Source organism: Diplotaxodon limnothrissa, linkage group LG7 (assembly GCF_057381915.1).
Source record: "Diplotaxodon limnothrissa isolate DT_005_m linkage group LG7, D_limnothrissa_male_GT1.1, whole genome shotgun sequence".
In the NCBI taxonomy this organism is placed as follows: domain Eukaryota; kingdom Metazoa; phylum Chordata; class Actinopteri; order Cichliformes; family Cichlidae; genus Diplotaxodon; species Diplotaxodon limnothrissa.
This window is the reverse complement of record NC_140602.1, coordinates 23155628-23175266: the sequence shown is the minus strand read 5'-3', so window position 1 is coordinate 23175266 and position 19639 is coordinate 23155628. Positions and strand designations below refer to the sequence as shown.

At 38.3% G+C, this 19639-nt stretch overlaps 2 protein-coding genes across 2 annotated transcripts in view; both read right to left on the bottom strand.

Annotated features, from left to right (window-relative positions):
• LOC146628286 (uncharacterized) overlaps window positions 1–19639 on the bottom strand; it is a 124616-nt gene that overhangs the window by 24698 nt on the left and 80279 nt on the right. The gene's annotated exons all lie outside the window — the stretch shown is intronic.
• Window positions 1–19639, bottom strand: part of LOC146628287 (pleckstrin homology domain-containing family A member 7-like) — a 144997-nt gene that overhangs the window by 71743 nt on the left and 53615 nt on the right. The window contains exon 4 of the mRNA XM_085359451.1: window positions 1152–1229. Coding sequence (XP_085215577.1) covers window positions 1152–1229 — 78 coding nt within the window. The remainder of the gene's footprint in view (window positions 1–1151; window positions 1230–19639) is intronic.

Genomic DNA, 19639 nt, shown 5'->3' with positions numbered 1-19639 from the left:
AGGAAAACAGTTGGAGCTAAAAGAATATTTCACACAGGAAGAGAGAAATATTTTACTCATTCTTGCTATTGTACAGATAGTGGGAACACTTCAGTAAAATTGCTTGTCCTTGGCAAGTCCACTAACACTTTCATTCCTTTGTATAAAAGAAGTTCATAGCAGTAGATTTCTAAGAGCTTGTCATCTACCCACTTCAGAAGAAAGCATATCCAACTCAACTTTTATACAATTCAGGTTTCCAAGATGCTTCCAAAGTCACTGTCAGGAAGAAACTAAAGTTACAGTTTGGTACATCCAGAGAAAGAAAGAAAGAAAGCACTGATGAACTCGTCCACGTCCACCAAAGACCACAGTGGTGGATGATCACAGAATTATTTCCATGGTGAAGAGAAACCCCTCCACAACAAGTGGACGAAAGCAGCTGAAAGAATTCTGAGGTGTACGGAGACATACTGTCTGCTCAAATTCAGCTAAATGCAGTCAAACTGATTGCGTGGCGTTTCATAATACAGCTGGGCAATGACCCAAAACATATAGCCAAAGGAACCCGGGAGTTTACTAAAGCAAAGAAGTGGAATACTCTTGAATGGCCAAGTCAGTCACCTGATTTTAACCCAATTGAGCATGAATTTCACTTGTCGAAGCCTTAACTTTGGACAGAAACGCCCACAAACAGACAGCAACTGAAAGCTGTTGAGGGCAAGACTTCAGGCTGTCATTGCCAGCAAAGGGTTTACAACCAAGTATTAGAAATTAACAGTTTATTTTCAGATACTTAATTTGTCCAATTACCTTTGAGCGCCTGAAATGAAGGGATTGTGTAAAAAAATGCTTTAGTTCCTCACATTTTTAGGCAATCTTTTTGTTCAGCTCACTGAATTAAAACTAAAAGTCTGCACTTCGACGGCATCCGAGTTGTTTCATTTACAATTCATTATGGTGATGTACACAACCAAAATTAGAAGAAGAAAAAAAGTCTCTGTCCAAATGTTTATGGACCTAAGTAAATGGTCAAGTAAATGTAGCGTGAAGTATAAGTTAAACCATTATTACTTATTTATTTTACGTGTGTGTGTGTGTGTGTGTGTGTGTGTGTGTGTGTGTGTGTGTGTGTGTGTGTGTGTGCGCGCGCGCACGCATTAGTTACTCACTGCAGGATAAAATCCATGTTCTCTGGGGAAATCTGTCCAGTCACAGGATGTCGAAATGTGGTGGTCCTCTGGTTGTGACTAAAGTGACAGAAGGACAAGAGAGAAAACGAGAGAGGAGACAAAATTAGCAACTTTGGCTGCAATACAAACAGTGTTAGTGCATTATCCTGGATTTTCACCCTACTTTGTTTACAATTTCCACACAAGCCGAAAATTCCTCGGAGGAGTACACTTAACAGCTCTGTCCAACATCTCCACCCTGACAGGCGTTCGTCTCTGACTTTCCCAGCTCAGTGTAGAATGTGACGGGTGAATGCAGGACCCATCCACACCCACTCACCCCACCCAACCATCCTGTAAAGCCTGTGTGGAGTAAAGTGTTGGGCTCAGCACAAATGTCAAACAGTACAGGCAGGCATGGGCCTCCATCAGTTATAGACTCAGTCTTTCTAACCCTCAGCTAGAGGGTAAAAGCATTCGACTATGTAAACAACACAGGATGGCATGACGATCAAAGCCTGTGCGAGTTTGTGTGCGTACATGTGTGTGATGGCACTTTTTCAGAATGTTTTTTTGCATTGAGAAAACACTGACAGAAAGCCTTACTCTACATATATTCAGACCCACAATGACTAATCAATTTGTAAGCTGACAGAAAATAAATCACAGGAACAGGGGCTTGAGCCTATTCCAGCTACCATAGGGCGAAAGTCGGGGTACACCCTGTACAGGTCACCAGTCTGTCACAGGGCTAACACAGAGAGATAGACAACCACACTCACATTTACACCTATGGGCAATTTCGATTTACCAATTAACATAACTCCACTAACTGCATGTCTTTAGACTGTGGGAGGAAGTCGGAGTACCTAGGGAGAACATGCAAACCCTACACAGATGGTGGAGTTGAACTCAGGACCTTCTTGCTGTGAGGCAAAAGTGCTAACCACCATGCTGCTAATAAAATGACATTTATTAAAAATAAAACAAGAAAAAAAGGAACAGCTCAGTGAGAGAAGTTAAAAGTTGCAGTGTTGTAATCAAAAGTCCAATTTTCAAAATCAAACAACAATGAAGGAGCTGACAGGGTAAAGTACAAAAGTCTTCTCCAAATACAATCAGTGGGTCATGGCACAGTTTTCCATTCCACAGCAGCTCCAGTAACTCATGCTGTAAAGAATCCTGCTTGATATAGCGGAAGATCAAATCCTACGGGAGTAGATGACACGGCAGCAGCATGCTCCGTAACAGGGACCTACAATGTCATTATCGACTCACAGAACAACACTTACAAGACTAACACAAAGAAAGTTCTCACATCTGAATGCAGCAGCTTCTCTTCAGCTCACCTTGGCTATTGACTGCTGTTACAGTTTCCCTTTATGTCATGTGAATTACTTCCACCACTGCATCTACTATTGCTAAAAAAAGAAACACATCCAAGGTGTTGTTTTTTTTTTTTTTGATTTAGTTTTTTTAAAGCCAGCTCTCACTCACACTGCTTAAAAATGTGGCCATGATGTCGTTGTTGTTGTTTTTCTGCAGAAATGAAAAATTGAAAAGACATTACAAAAAATAGGAAAAGTTATTCAAACTCTAACTCAGACTAGCAGAATGATCCAAGTTTCCCAAAAGTAAGGTAACAGCTTATGCTTGACTCATTCCTCTGTGTCTTATGCAGTCATTTTTCACCACGCACAGGTACTGTTTGAAAAATACTTTCACTAATCAAATGAATTAAACACACTACCTAGTCATAACTGGCAAGATTAAGTTTTGTGTCTGCTATAGTGCCGTGGAATTTGGCCTTGTGTGTGTAAAACAATAGCATGTAGTGCAATGAGAACAGCACCTCAACACAATTAATTACATTCTACAGTGGCCTACAGAGGACCTGCTAACATTTACACATGCACATGGCCACAAAAAATACCTACAGAGTAAATCCATACTAATGTGCTAAAAACATAAAGACCTTTTACTCCTAATCCAAAGATGGGGTTAGTCATCGTGCCACACAAATGCATCAACGGGACAAAAAGATGGGACAGTGCTCTAGATAACAGAGACAGGGAACTATGACCATAGTTTTACTATAACTAGGATCCCTTTTTTTGTCTACTGTGTTGCAGGGAGAAGCTCTGAATTAATAATTGTCTGATCAGCAAGGAATGCTAATCAATCAGCTGTGGTGAGAATAGAGAAACAGACTGTTCTGACAGGCCTGTGAGTGTGTAAGTTATGCCTGAAACTCTCTCTAGGCAACAAATTCGACAACAGAGTGTCATCCGAGTTTACCGAGGGACACAAGTGACAATGTTTTGCAGGCTGCAGGAAGTAGATCCGTTTTTTTTTGTTTTCAGAAATCATAATGAAACAAAACTGTCAACATGATTTGGTCATGGTGGTAATTTCTGAAAAGGTATGAAAATGCATGAGCTGTGACAAATCGTGTAAAGGGATTTCACAAAAATCTGTAGTATAATGGCTGCAAGCTTAACGGGGCTAACGGGATAAATATACCATTAACATCATTAATGGTTTAAAGCATTATGTAAAAGCAGTGTATTTCAGCAATTTACATTTGGCAAACTATAAATGCATGATTTACAAAATGATTTTATTTGCAGTGATGAGAGGTGTAGGACTATGTCATTAACACAAAAGTGCAAAACCTAATAGGTACATGCAGAATTCAAAGCAATCTTATGAAATTAAATGCAGCGTGCTAAATCTATTAACACTCTCGTTTTAGCTCACCATTAAATGGTCAAGAGGTATTTTTGAATGCTGAGGTCACAGTCACCTCAAATCCTTTCAGTGGATGGATAAGTAAATTTGATTATATATTGATTGCACACATACAAACAAAGGCTTGTTTACTTCGGAGCTGATTTGGTCGAGCTGATTCGGAGCACTTCTCCAGGGGAAACTGATAAAGCCATATCGGACTATTCACAGAATATGAAGAAGAACAGCGTGTAAGTGTCCTGGAGGCTGTTTATCAGCGGCGGTGATTTCATTCAGCAGCGAGGTTCAAAATAGTACAAGATATAATAGGTGTGATAGTGTCACTTCAGAAAAACGTAGGCAATGAGGACCTGAGCTGTAAACGAAAAATGTTGAATCCAGTGCTAACAGCTTTATATAGCAAGCTTTTAATAATGTCCTTTCACACTGAAAATGAAAGACATTTTCGCAATGCACCTGACATCTCTGGGTTCTTTTGCTGCTAAGTGTATTTTGTGTATTTCCTTTCCTCTTTCACTCATTGCAATGTCTGTCATGGGGAGCTTTAGTAGACCTAAATAACAAAATATCACAAAAAATGACATGAAATGCAAAATAGATAATATCATAGAGTTGTGGTTGCCTTACAGACACCAATTTGACGTTAAAAATTTGAAATCTTAACACAGCCGTTTATTATTAGTTCTTTATTTTTCCAGGTAAAAAAAATGTCATTGAGATTAAAAATCTAATTTCCAAGAGAGACCTGGCAGAGACCTGAGTTTTTAAACATAAAGGCTACAATTCAGAAATATGCCTTTTGAGCATCAACAATCGAAGCTTACAGGACACCAAGTGCAGCAGATTTATTGACAAGTACAAAGCTAATTTTTATGCCTGGGTGATATCTGCAGGTGAAAGGTATTTGTAGTATTCTGTTGCTTCTGTCACTAAAAACGCGTAGCACTCACTTCAGAAAAGATGATTAGATCTATTGGAGATCTAATGGGAGCTACAGATGAGATTTCTGAGGCAGCCCCTAAGAGGTGTAGTTTCTTTTGTCCGTGCAGCTGCTTCAGTTTTCCCTTCAGGAGAAGCTTCTCGTATGGGTGTCGGTGGGAGCAATGGTCAACAGGAAATCCGTGAGAAATTAATGCGAACTGAGGCCTATAAGTCTATTTTTTTAATGTTTAGTGACCCTCACAGATTAAAAATAATGCTTCATACTTAGTGTTATAGTTGTTTGCTATAGATAAGTATCTAGTAGTAAATGGTCAATTTTGTTAAATCCTAATCCTAAGTGACAGCTAACTTTACAGTTTTATTTACTACATTAGCCATCATTAGCTAGCAGTGTTGGTCAAGTTACTTGAAAAAAGTAATCAGTAACTAATTACTGATTACTACCCCAAAAAAGTACTCCTGTTACTTTACTGATTACTTATTTTCAAAAGTAATTAATTACTTAGTTACTTTTTAAAAACACGATTTACAACCTGAATAGGTAATAAAGCGATAGATCTTTCAGCCCAATTCTACTTTTTCTGCATAATCCGTCATACAAAATGTAATCAAATGAAAAAGTCTCTTTTTTTTTAAACTTGTTTTATCAGTTTTAATCTTTTAATTTTATGCATCAAGCAAAAATTAAATTATATGCACCATTGTCTGACTTGAAGAAATTAGTTTAACATTTAAACCTATTTTCTGCACATTCCAGCACATAAAATAAAATATTTTTTGTGTTTACACTCAGTCTTTCAAATAGATGCAAGTAAAATACAGCAGATAATAAATAAAATCAAAGACTAGCGGTCCTGTTGCTCTATTTTCACCTGTAAAGCAGGCGGAGGTTTGCCCTGGTGCAGGTGTGCCGCAGCGGTCAGTTGAAGAATCCGCGAGTTTCTCTGTGAATTTCCCATTACGTCGTTGCGCACTCGGTGCTTGTTTAGGGTTTTTTTCGCTGTAAAAAGAAGTTTTCTTCCCACGCACAATGGACGCTAATGTTTTTGTCACTTTTTATGGAATCAAACTCAAAGTAAGGTCAGTACTTCCACGCTTTAAACGCTGCACGCTCATACTCTCTCCCGTACTCGATATATGATCCATTGTTGATCTGCACACAGCTGTTGTCACGAACGTCGCACTCGCCTATGTCACTGTCATGAGACATTCTCGCAGAAAATAATTAATTAATTAATTAATTTAAAAAAATCACGGTTTTAGTAACGCAGTAACGCAGCGTTCCTACGAGAAAGTAGCGGTAATCTAATTACCGTTTTTGCAATAGCAATCCCTTACTTTACTCGTTACTTGAAAAAAGTAATCAGATTACAGTAACGCGTTACTGCCCATCTCTGTTAGCTAGCATCTGTGACTCACCAATGCTAAGCAATAGCCTCCAGAACTCAAAAAATAAAGCTAGCAGGGAGGTGCTTCAAACTTCAGTTCCTTATATAAGCAAGATCTCTTTATTACTGCCAGAACTTTATTTCTGGCAGAAGTAATACAAAACAGATAGGAATAACATTTTGGGTCTCTAGAACCAGTTTCCTTATTCTCAACAGGGGGAGCTAGGGTTACTATTTATATAATTCGCTGTTTAAAAGTTATGCATAGCTCAGTTTAACACCATCTATCCATCATACCTAATATGGATGCATACTGCTAACAAAGCTAAACAGCCAGCACTGGCATTAAGTGATAACAACCCCCTCACTCTGCTCTTTTGTCTAAATACAGTCACATACAATTTTTCAAAAACAAGATTATCTATGTATATAGTATAGTAACTGTTAAGTCTAATATACCCTAGTAAGCTATACTACTTTTTCCTTTGGGAAGATACCATCTGTGCAGTCTGCAATTCTGTTGAAGAAAGATGTTGAATCTATTTAATTATTCTTGAAAAATAATTTATTTCTGTGCATTTTTTTTTCCACACTGCATCAAATTAAAGTTGATTACGTCAATTAAGCATCATGAGGTGGAGGGTGGGGGGTGGTTCCCTTTTTTTTTTTTTGCTGGGAGTTTGCAACCCTATTAGTTAGGTTGCTTAATATTTCTGCTAAGTACTCTTTAAAATACCAGAATAGGAAGGATGGTGCAGGTTTAAGTTTATTAGATTGATCAGTGTTGCTGAACTATGAAATATTTTGGGTGCAGTGTATTTTTTACATACAGGTATAACAGAATAGCTTTAGTGTTGTTGTTTATTTAAACTTGAATATGAACTTATACAAAATGCAGCAAGATATTAAAAAAACAGTTTTATTGATTAAAAAACACTATATCGGATTCATATTGGTATCGGCAGATATCCAAATTTATGATATCGGTATCGGACATAAAAAAAGTGGTATCGTGCCATCTCGAGTCACTACTAAGATTTTCACCGAGTTCTTCATTTTTGTTAGGTCTCCCATTATTTTCCTTTAAAACTGGGCATCCAATAAAAGCATACTTTACTAATAATATTCAACTGATAAAAGCACACAGACATTTTCTGTTGTCCCATAAACTTTTATCTACATTAACAAACTAAGGGCGCACAATCTCACCTTCTCCTGCTATAGCAGCTCTCCAGCCATGAGTGTTTTATGTAACAACCATATCATTAAAGAGCTACCTCTTAAAAAAGCTCAACACCCACAGATGAAAATAGCTCGATTAATGCTCACAGTGTCCCTGTAACTTTCCATATAAGGTGTGCCATTCACCTGCAAGATGTCAGATTTGATACATTTAACTATGATAGTGTTAAATGACTTCCTCAGACTATCTGCAACAGGATGACATATACTCTATAAATACAAGGTCTTTCTCTCACCATTAGACTTAGATGTACAAAAAAAAATAGAAATACTGTACATTTTGAGACAGTTTTTGTTTGGGGAAACTTTTGAGCATTGAAGGGATTATATGTCTCAGTCAAACCATTAACTTCATTACTCTTTTGTACCTTCTGAGATGCACATTTTAAAGTCAGACCATAATTTCTGTTGACAAAACAGAGCTAGAGTTATGCCTTTAAAAAGCAGCTCATCGTATTCCAGTCATAATTGAGACAAAGTGTCCAATAACTGCTGAAATATCTCCCTACACTACAGTCATCACTGTCAGACATTAATTTGGGGTTTTGTGACATGAGGCTGACACATCTAAAGCAACATAAAAAAAACCCACTAATGGGTCTGTGCAATGTAATTTTTGACCAAACACAGAAACCCAAAGAAGCTGTTCAGAGAAAATGGCTCTTTTCTTTGTCATCAGAGAAAAGGCACAAATTCAAAGACCACTTTTCTTTTCCTTAATTTTGTGATTTATTTATCTATTTATGCCTTTATTGGTTTTCATTTATCAGAGCAGCTCCACTGCAGCTCAAGCACATTTTGCTTCTCAGTTCAAGCCAAGTGAGGCTTTAGGGAATTAAACAACCTTTTTTTTTTATGAGACATTCTTGCCCATTGAGCTGCTGTCAGCTGACACACTCAGTGCCTCTGTGTTTGACTTTTCTGCCCCAGTCGCTGACCACATGGCATTTATGAAGGACGGGTGGTAAACCTCCAGGGTTACATAAACACTCGACTGTCCATTACAGCACTTGCACAATACAGTTCTCATGCAAACACACCATTACACATGCCAAACATGATGCCCCTCAGTGAGAGACTGCACACTTCGCACCTGCTATATCATATGACTTGGGTGTCACAGGATTTCCAACCACTTTTCCGCTGCTCTTTCTCCAGCACGGATAACAAGTAGTCCTGAAATTAAGCAGTTAATTATAAAAACATACGACAAATTATTATTTTAGTAGTTTATGGAGAATGTATCATAAAAAACTCACATTACTACTGCTGAAGTAAGAAGGATTCTTTATAAATGTAACAGACACAAACAGCTATTTGAGCTTTTATAGATTTTATAGTTAGAGGAAAAACATTCCACAAATCAGGTGTAATAATCACAAATTATATTTTCTCACAGCTTTAAGTTAAATCAAAGTTTATATTGACTCATTCCTCTGTGTCTTCCTGCCAAACGTATCTAAGTGATACTCTCTGAGCTAAACTGTGAAACTGTGTCGATGTCTTTGTAGTCAAATCATTTTTTTCTTGACATTTACTCCTCTTATTTGGACATTAGGCCAAGACTGGCTGAAAAATTATATTAGTTACTGAATATTGATAAATGATTACTAATTGAACAATACAAGGTTTTAAGTGGTGACAGACCAAAGCAACATTACCTGGAGTGATATTTTATTATCATTAAACTATCCGATTTCTGTGGTGCCTCTAATATTTCTCTTTTGTTATTTGAGTTCTCTGTACGTGCACATTTAATGGGCACAATAATTATTTGTTGTTTACGTCAGTATATTCTTCTGAGGACAGTGAAGTGTGTGCAAGCATGTGTGTGTAGACACAGCTGGTTATTGATTCCAGTGATACTGGTAATGGGGATGGTGCGTAGAGAATTCTTATCTGCGAGCATCTCCCCTGAGCTGGGGGAGTCATGCTCTCAGTTCTCAGCTCTTAGGTGTGTGACTATTTTGAATCTGGCCACAATTACCAGTCAAAAGACACATTATTAATTCAAAACCAGTCTGTAAAACATAACTATTGCTTATGCAAGATGCAACCATGTGAAAAAAGCTTCAAGAGTCTCAAGAGCTGTGCTAAAGTTCAAACCCTAACGCGCTTCAGCATTTCTTTTTGTTGACGAAACTGTAATCAAATTTGTCAGTATCATCAATAAGCCACGCCTCCATTTGACTTGATTGATGTTTGAAAAAGCAAAGCTGTTGGCATTGACTGTTGACTATTATGTCTCATGAACAGCAGCAATTTTTTACATATCATTTGCCGCTGTACACCGTGCCTGTGTTTTAACAGACATGTAGCAGACTGAGTGTTCTGAAAATGATGAGTACACGAGTAGGTGTTCTCTCAGTCAAAGGTCATATCTATTTAAAGGGATTACCAGATGAAATGTGTTTGAAGTGCCGCAAGAGAGAGCTAGTCGGAGTGTTGCCAGTGCAATATGGGGAAACACAGCAAGGTCATTCCCCATTCAGTGCACAATGTGTATGTTAAACACGCACACCTATTTGTGTGTGTGTGTGTGTGTGTGTGTGTGTGTGTGTGTGTGTGTGTGTGTGTGTTATAAGAATTCACCAATTTTCTTGGCTGATTGCGATTACTGTAATTTTTGTAAGTATGATCTGCCGATAGCTACAAGTAATATTATATACAAACGCACACAAAAAAGGTTTTGAACATATCGAGGACACAAATTAGCCAACAACACTCATTTCACATATTTAAAAATGCATTTACACATTGGAACGTGCATGAACACACTTTTGCCAAAAACTGAACGCCACATTCGTGCACCGCCTGATCTTTAATTAAACATAACGTAATTGAGTTGCATAATACCACAGCTGCAAAATGGGTCCTGGTTTGGCCAGTGCAAAAAAGTAGGTCACAAAACATCCAAGTCCAAAGAGGTCTGTGATAACGATGTCCTTCCAGTCTCAGTCACATGGGAATATTTTTCAAAAACAAGCAAACTGGCATTTATTGACTGGTTTGTTTAAATCAAAGAAGGGAATAAATCACAATTTTGGCCGTCAAAGAATAATTGAAGTCATGTATCAAATTTAAGACCCCATATACGTTTTCTTTTATCAAATTCATTCTAGACCTTATCAATATTGTGCACATAAGTTGGGCAATGTACAGTCTGTGAGCCCCAAAAGCAATGCTGCCTTGACTAAATAGGTGTTTTGGAGGGCATCCAGCGACCACCATTTCTGTCTGTTGGTTGCCGTTACAAATGCAGATAAAAAGCGAGATTGCTGCAAGATTCCGGCAAATATTTGCCTGCTTTGAAACGAAATCTGCTCCAGTAGAGACCCCCCCCCCCTACAAAAAACATTTTGGTCAATAGATTATTAACAGAAATATTTCATGCTGTTCCCAAATGTAAAATCGTGTCCTTCTACAGGGGATATTCTTGAACTTTAAGTTTAATTCAAATGAAATAAATGAACAAACGAAAAGAAAGACAGCCAGGGGAGACAGCGTTGTCCAGCAGGGTGACAATCCCATACTGGGGGTGCTTTTTACATGCAATCCCATCTTACACGAACAATTCCCAGGCCCCTGTCAGCCTGTCTGTGCCGAGCGATGTCTGCAAGCGCAGACAGGGCCAAGAGAATACAGGTGGCAGAGGAATTACATAAACTCAGAGCAGTGAGGGTGATCAGTAGACAGACAAAGCTGACAATGCTTCATGCTACAGAAACCAAATCAGGTGAGACTCTTTGTGATCCAGAGAAGAAGGCAGCTATTAATAATTCTTCCACAGTCTCACTGACAGGAAAATGCAAATGTTAAATCCTCTAGACTGACCTTAATGACCGAAAGCTCTCGATCTCCATCAGCTTGACTTAATCAGCACAAATTGGCTAATGAGTTAACGTTTTTATGTAGTACTATACCACACTGAAACATTTCATCCAAACTAATACTATGAGTTACAGCTGTTTTAAATACAAATTTTATGGGAAAGTAATGTGATGACTACTGTACCTATCATAAACGATGAAAAAAAAATTAAGCTATAGAGAGTAATATTTTGAAATGACTGGAATGACTTCAATAGTTTTCACTTGAACGCAACATTGTTTCAAACATACTGTGACATAAGTGACGAGCCCACTACCCTCTTCATCAGCAAATGATCCACAGTCTGAGATATAAACTTATATCATCAGAGCTTCTGGTTGAAGCAGTTCAAGTAACATCCACGAGACACCTTGTGCTGCTCTGCTGATGACTGGCAGTAGAAACAAGCAGCTCTGCCAGCAGCTCTGTGCTGCTGCTGTAACATTAGACCACACTTCCACCTTGTTCTCCCACTGGCACAGCAAAAATAAAACTATGAAAAGAAGAAATTTCCACAGCAGCAAAAATATTATGAAAAGCAGCAAATGCTAAATCTAACACTGCTTTTTTTTTTTTTTTTTAAACCTTGATTTTACTTATTTACCTGTGGACGAGGTTTGGCTTCATTAATTTTGTTCCATCCAAGTATGTGAATGTGAGCGAATGCTGCATGTGCTGCACACTCTTCCTGCATGACAGAAGGAGGTGGGAGTGCCAGCATGGTCTTATAAATGGTCAAGGGGTAAAGAGCTGGAACACAATCCACTACAAACACACAAAATCACTGCTCACATGCGCATGCACACACACACACACACAGGCTCACCCTGGTGAATTCCTAGCAGGCCACTGTGCTACCAGTAAATTCCTTCCTTGGCCGGGTGAGCATGACGCAGTGACACATTTGGTTCAGCTTCATGCTGCTGCCACCCTCTCTTGTTCAGGTTTCACAGCCATCCACTACCACCTACCCACCCACACATCCAGCACACATCACAAACACCCTCTTTCATTTGATTTCCTCACAGTCCATCTCTCTCCCGCTTTCCCCTTTGCTCCATTTCTCACTCCCACTCAGGCTGAAAAGCATTCAGAATTGCCTTCTTGTTTGATTAAATGAAGGTACTTTAAAGTCTACGTCGGTGTGTTTGGTGAACACAGACGTATCCTTGATCCACAAGTCTGAGCTGAATGTTACCAGAGTGCACACTGGCATGAAAATCACTCTAATGGGGGTTATTACACATCTCTTATTTCACATGACAGACTATGTGGCTGACGAGCAAGAAGTGTTTCAGTAGTTGTAATGCTAATCTTTTAAATGTGTTGGACGCATAATTTACATTGGTGAGCTTTTGAGTTATATGAAATTGCTGCTATATCAGGGGTTATGATGTACCATGCTGATTTTCTTTCATTTTTGAATGAATAATTTGTTACATTATTCAGTCTTTAAATTCGGAGATTATTATTTAGAGATGCACCTTTCATAATCTAGCTAATTCTTTATCTCATTAACGCTTTAACTTCCTGCCTCTTGTCTCATCCATCTAGCCATCTTTGTCACACTCATTGTTTAGTTTCAGACAGGACAAATATGCAGAGCCTGGTGTATAACCTCAAGACTCCCTCAGCTGATGCACAAAGCATCATTTTGTTTATTATATCATAGCTTTTTTATGTTGCCAGGCAGCTTTCCTGTCTTTGGTTTCAGCGTGACCCAGTAAAATAAAGAACTTCTCCAGCACCACAGAGGGATAAGGTGAAACTGGCAGAGCCAACACAGTTGCTCAGCAGTGCTGGCAGACTGAAGACTGAACATGGTGCCAAAAAATAAGTGAGGAAGACGCGAGCATCACTGACATTACTGGCATGAACAACCTGCTGCCGAGACCCAAATGTAAATATGCCCAGCACTTCGTTTACAGTCCTGACTACAAAACAGCTACACAGAAAGTATCTGAATTGGTTTTACAGCCACATGAAATCTGTTGTTGAGCCTAAACAGTGCTGTTGTTGGAACTTGACAATTTTAAATCCAGTCTTTAAGCAAGCTTTAAGCTGGAGGGTAGTTGGCTCATGTCTTTAGAGGTATTCGGTATTTGGCAGTAGAGCTTCAATGATTCATGAAGTAACTTGAACAACTCGATTATTAAAAAAAAATCCTTGATGCAAATGTTTTTGCTTCAATGCTTAGTTTAATCCACAACTGTAGTATTTTAATATGGGTCCGGAGTCTGTCTATACACAAACAGTGAAGAGTAAACACACGGAGATGTTACTAAGACGGCGAGCTCAGGTAGAGAAACATTTTTCTAGTGTCCAAAACAGCAGCACTTGTTATTATAATTGCCATAAAAGCCATAGAAAAAGTTAGCAGGAGTCCTTCATCAAACCACCTGTTCAGCAATCTGTAACGTAAAGAAAGCCAAACTTTATAGCTGCTTCCATTCACAGCTGTTTATTTACACAGCAAAAGTACAACAGTAAAGAGTAACAATAGTATATATATCTTTACAACAGTAAAGATATACAATTTAGATTAAATCATATGTATGCAGATGAACTGTTAACTTAGTTTTACATAAGGCCAACTTTTTATCAGAGTAGTACCCACAGCAAGCAGGACTGAGTCTAAAGAGGGGCATGGGGTGTACAAGACCATAGTTATTTAAAGGTTTTTGTAACATTATTTTGCAGATTCAGTTAATATAAAATATAATACACATACATGCACAAAAACACACATAAACCGACACCAAATCCCCCTCATTACTACCAGTGTTGGGACTAACGCGTTATTAAGTAACGCGTTACAGTAACTACGTTATTATTGTGGTAACGAGCACGGTAACTAGTTATTATGCCAAAACCGGGAACGCGTTACTCGTTACTGGGATTTAGATAGGCTCGTTATTCGTTACTTCGTGTGGTGGCTATCGCAGAGCTTCCACAGATTCAATAACATTAGCAAGTGGTGGAAGCCAGCAGGTGGATGAAGGAAAAGGGAGGCAGGAGGAGAGACCCGAAGCGGCCGCTGGTCCGAGAGTGTCAGGTGAACTGAACTTCAGGTAAGAAGTTATGAGTTAAGAAGCTGATCGGCTTTTCTCTCTTGTTTATTTATCGCCCACTTTGTGCCAGAAAGAGGAAACCAGCGGATGTCGCGGTAAACAACAGCAGCACTTTTAAGCTTGATCAGCTGTTGTTAGAATTTATTTAATATTAATTTCTAGTATCAGCTGAAGTTTGCTGGAGCCACAGCTGTAAACCTGCTGGTCATAAAGGTTTGGTTATGTGATGAGAGGGAAACATGAAGATGAAACCAGGACATGTCCTTACTGAATCATCAGAGCTGTGATGGAGAAACAGGTTTACCTTTTAGGTGACATGAATGAGTTGAAGGGAAGTTGTGAACTGTTTCTGAGAGACAAATAACAACAGGATCCTTTTCTAAGTAGCTGACAGCTGGTAACTGTGCAGGGGCGGGTCTAGCAAAGTGTTGCCAGGGGTCCATGTAGGGCATTAACAGGGAAAAGGGGGGCACAAAGAAATACTTTCTTATTCTCATTTAAAATGTCTCACTTTTAAAAAAATAATTATCTGAGTCTTGCAACAAACAATTGATAGATTGATACATATATACCATCAGAACAGTGTACATCACTGTCACAACAGTGTTTATTTTCATTCAAAGGCTTTAGGATTTTTCCTATAATGGTGGGCCAGTCTCTAGTCATATTCCCCGGGACGATTTTTTTGTCCCAGTCCAGCCCTGTATGCAGCTCATCTGCAGTCTGGTGTTACCTACATCTTCCTATTCAGAAGGCAGAATTTCCGAGTTGTGAGTACAATCGAAAGCACCACGACTGCAGTTTTTGTGTTGGATGTAAAAAGCAGGCTAGGATAGAATCAGGCGTGGGATTTCTCTTGTGGAAATATGCACATTATTTTTTCCTTTCTATTGGTAGGTGGCACAGTGCACTTGTGGCAAGTAAGCAAGCTAGAAGACTGGCAATCTTGCTGGGTATCCAGTTACGGAAGTAACACATTAACAAGAGAATTCTGAGTAAAAACCAAAGTTACTTTCCCTAGTAACTAGTTACTCTGAAAGTAACGAGTAACTTGAAGTAACTGAGTTAGTTACATTACTAGTTACTTCTATCAAAAGTAACTAGTAATGTAACTAAGTTACTAATTTAAAGTAACTTACCCAACACTACCAAAAGTCTATTTTTGCCTCCTACTAATGTAAGCAAGCCTTCCAAGAAGACAGAGTAAACAGTAGTTCATGTTATGCATTAGTTTAGGTTGTATACCTTAATGTATTTGATATTACTGTTTTTGTGATTATTTTTTTAATTTTGCATGTTTTCCTTTTCTAAAAGAATGTGATTTAATATGGCATGTAAATAACATAAGTTTTTCTTTTTAGATACTGAACACAGTTAAACTACAAAAAACATTTCAATTTTTTTTAAAAACAAACAAGCAGTTCATTTAAACAGACCTCTGTTTTTCCATTTAGAATATTTATTATTAAAAAAAACAGAAGTATCTTTTTTTATTTAATTAATTGATTAATCAATTGAATAATTGATAGCTGCAACCCTATTCCACAATATTTTTGTTAATTTTACTTATATAGCATGCAATGTGGATTCAAGGGTATGTCCGGACCAAGTGTGAAGTAAACATTTTGATTTATGATTTCACTTCTCTTTCATAAAGCTAAAAGCCTAAACAAATGAGCAAAATCGTCATCTTACGCTTAAGCTCTGAAAGTGTCTGACTGTTACTTGATTCCGCCATCGGCGGTACTTTGGAACATAGTAGTTCTCCCAAAGTTGTTGGGGGGGAAAATGCTTGTAAAATGGTCAGAAAACATGACTGTATTTACACAACTAACAAGCAAAACATCACATTTGAAGTAATAATTAATGGAATTAGACCTGTTATTTTGTTGTTTTTTTTAACTTATTAAGCTTCAAAAGAAATTTGTCATAAACAATTATGTTGGTTAGTTCAACATAATGTTTATTCACAAAATAAAATATCCCATAAAACCTCAGACCTAAAATTGAACATCTATAACACAGAAGCAAACATCTTCACTACCAATAACACTGTCAGAAAATATTATCCCTCCCTAAAATCTCTAAACTTGACAATCGCCACAGTCAAAGTGGCAGAAAAACACTCAGGCTCCACTGAACCACTCTCACAGCTGTACCTGTACCACTTGTCTCACAACATAAACACTTCACCAATGCATCATTTTCTACCCACAAGGTAAATATTTCACAATGCTGCTGAAAAAGAACCTCAGCAAAACTTTCAGCTATTCCACACATGCAACTCTAACACAACGTAGGCTGACAAAATGACTCCTGGAGCCATTAGATGCGAGACAGGTGTGTTTGTAGTGCTGCTATGTGAACATTATTTTGGTGCCTAAATTAAATTGGCATTTGTTTTAAGTGCCTCCAAAATATTTTATTAAATTTAAACTCACTCTGTTGAATATTTTAGAGAAGTTAAAAACATTAGCAGAGTCTTAGCAGAGAAATAACACTTAATGATAGCTTGAATGCTTTGATAAATACATGCAGAAAATATTTCCATTTTCCCTCTAGCAGCCTCGAAAATGATCTGCATTTATTTTTAAAAACCTATCAATCTGCAGCGAACAAGGTTAGCGCAAGTAGCCTTCATTACTTTCAATGAAAAGTAATAATTCAGTTGAATTCTTCCCACATGGCTGCAGATGGCTACTGCAGAAATATATGCCTACGATGTAAAATATCAGTGCAGTCAAAGCTGTTTCACTGGTTGTTATTTTGTGTATTCACTGGAGTGCTCGGGTGTTTTGTTCCAGAAATCTGTTGACGTTGTAGTGAAATTCATTGTTGCTTAAATCTTGTCAGCTGATCCACCGCTTTAGTCCAGACTAAAATATCTCAACAGCTGCTGCATGGATTGACATTTAGTGCAGACATTTTCCTGCAGCAAAACCAGCATATTGACATTTACAGTTTGCAAAGAAATGTCAGAAACACCAACATGGATGGACTGCCATGAAATCTGTTGCTGCAGAAATTTTGTTGACTGACAACTTTACTGAATAATCTGACTTTTCACGTATTAAAATTGGGTAATTGGGTGTTTTTAGCACTCCCCATTGGATTCTGCCTATCATCACCTAGTTAGTACAGTCATTGTTAGCTTTGTAACATGCAGCTAGAGAACTACCGTGACTGCACACAATCTCGCAGTGCTGGCCCAGTATATCAAAGACTGGCAAAGCTACTGCGACGTCATCCACTGGTTTATGAAGTCTCATTTTCTTGTTTTGAAGCGTCAAAGCCACCATGCATGTTTGTTTTTCCCAGGACCACATTTGGACAAGTGTAGAGAGTGCTAATTTTAAGTTATCAGCTAATCCTAACACTTAGCACATCCATAAATTATATGGGTTTATCACACAGACATAGAAGCCAGCTGAGATACCAGAAACATAAGAGGAGAGATGACACTAAAAGAATAAGGAAGAGAAATCGTTGGGAGAATTCTAAACCTCTGATGATTAAGCAGACACTGTCTACTTAAGAGCCAATTAATCCTTCTTATAGTAGTGAAGATGTAGGTATGTGGAATTTTAACAGTTTCTTAGCTTATTTTATCTGGACTGGGAATAAATATGACATTTGTTCAGTGAGGATTGTGGGATGAGCAGAAATTCTTGATCTTTCTATGGACTGAGCTATTAATGAAGCTATAATGTTATGAAACTGTATGCACTGTACATTAGAAGTAAGCCAAAGAGCCAAAAGAACGCCACCAGTGGAGATGTCCACATCCATCAAGCCAACTTCTTCAGCTGAGACTGAAGAAGTAACATGGGTGAGTGACGAAATGTTTCTCCCACTGAAAACGGTACGTCCAGATGAGCAGAACCTGAACATGCATCAAGACAGTCAGTTAGGCTAATTTTCTCTTCATTTAGTCGACTGATAAATGAGTCGCCAGGAACATTCCTACTTAAAACGTAAGTTGTTGTTTTTTTATTCTAGTAGAAAAACACATGACATGCAGCTGGTGTTCATAGTAAGAAACATCAAAAACAGATATTTGATCATTTCTGGAGCTGACTGTATTCAGGATATCCAGGAATGGCATCAACACGCTGGTCCAGATATTTCAGCTGCCAGTGAAAAGGACTAAGGCCACTGCAAGGCCTCTCGTTCTCAGGTATTACATTAAAACGCACTCATTTCATATTCAAAAATGTGGATGAAAAACTTCAGGGGGATAAATGACAGCATGTTGACATCTACAATGACTAGAAAAGTGCAGCGGGCATCCTGTCACGACATCTGCTGTTAGTACATGTATATCAATTCAACATTCATTATACTTTGAGAATGAAGCCACTGTTATTATCTGGGTCATCTGCAGGAACATTTCCTGACAGCACTGCACAAAACAGATCACTTCTTGTTTGACACTTGTCCACTTTCAAATCAGCTATGACGTTTTGGCCCCCTGCCTCTGCTCCTGACTCACTAATTATAGCCACTTTTCACCAAGCTGAGGAGCAGAGTGCCTATTGAATGTCTTATTGCAGAGATAATGAAAATATTATGCATTAGCATAAACAGGAATGGCACTGGAATTGAGCCCTGTCACTGCTAAGAGCTAGTGGAAAAGTGAACAATGCTCATGCTCATTGTAAAAGCGCCTGCACCGACTAAGAATTTGCCTCAATACCCCAGTTTGTGCCATCACAGCAAATAAGATTCACTGTAAGCTAATTGAAAAGCTGCTTGAGAAAGGGAGGATTTTAGGAGGCTATTTAGGGGGCAAAAATATGTTGCAAACCCCCCCCAAAAAGACTTACATGGATTATATAATAAACATGGACTGCTGCATGAGTAAAGCATTCTCTAAGCTCGTTTTGTGTTTTATAGACAATAAAGCCACAACTTACTTTATAATTCTCGTTCTCACACAGTAAGAGGAAACAAACGTAGGACACACATCAAGTGCCAAGTGAACATAATCAGCATGGAAACAAGGCCCATCTACTAGGTGCTCTTCAGCTGTAGCTGTGCTACGTGGGCGAAGGTCAAAATCAAGAGGTAAAGTGGAAGGAAAATGTGTCACTGGTGCCGAATCCATAACGCAAGCAGTTATTCCAACCCTCAAAGCACCAGAAAAAACTGCCTGCAGTACACAAGGTTAATAATATAATGCAATACTTTATTAAGCCCAGTTGGCAAATTCTACTTTTGTTTG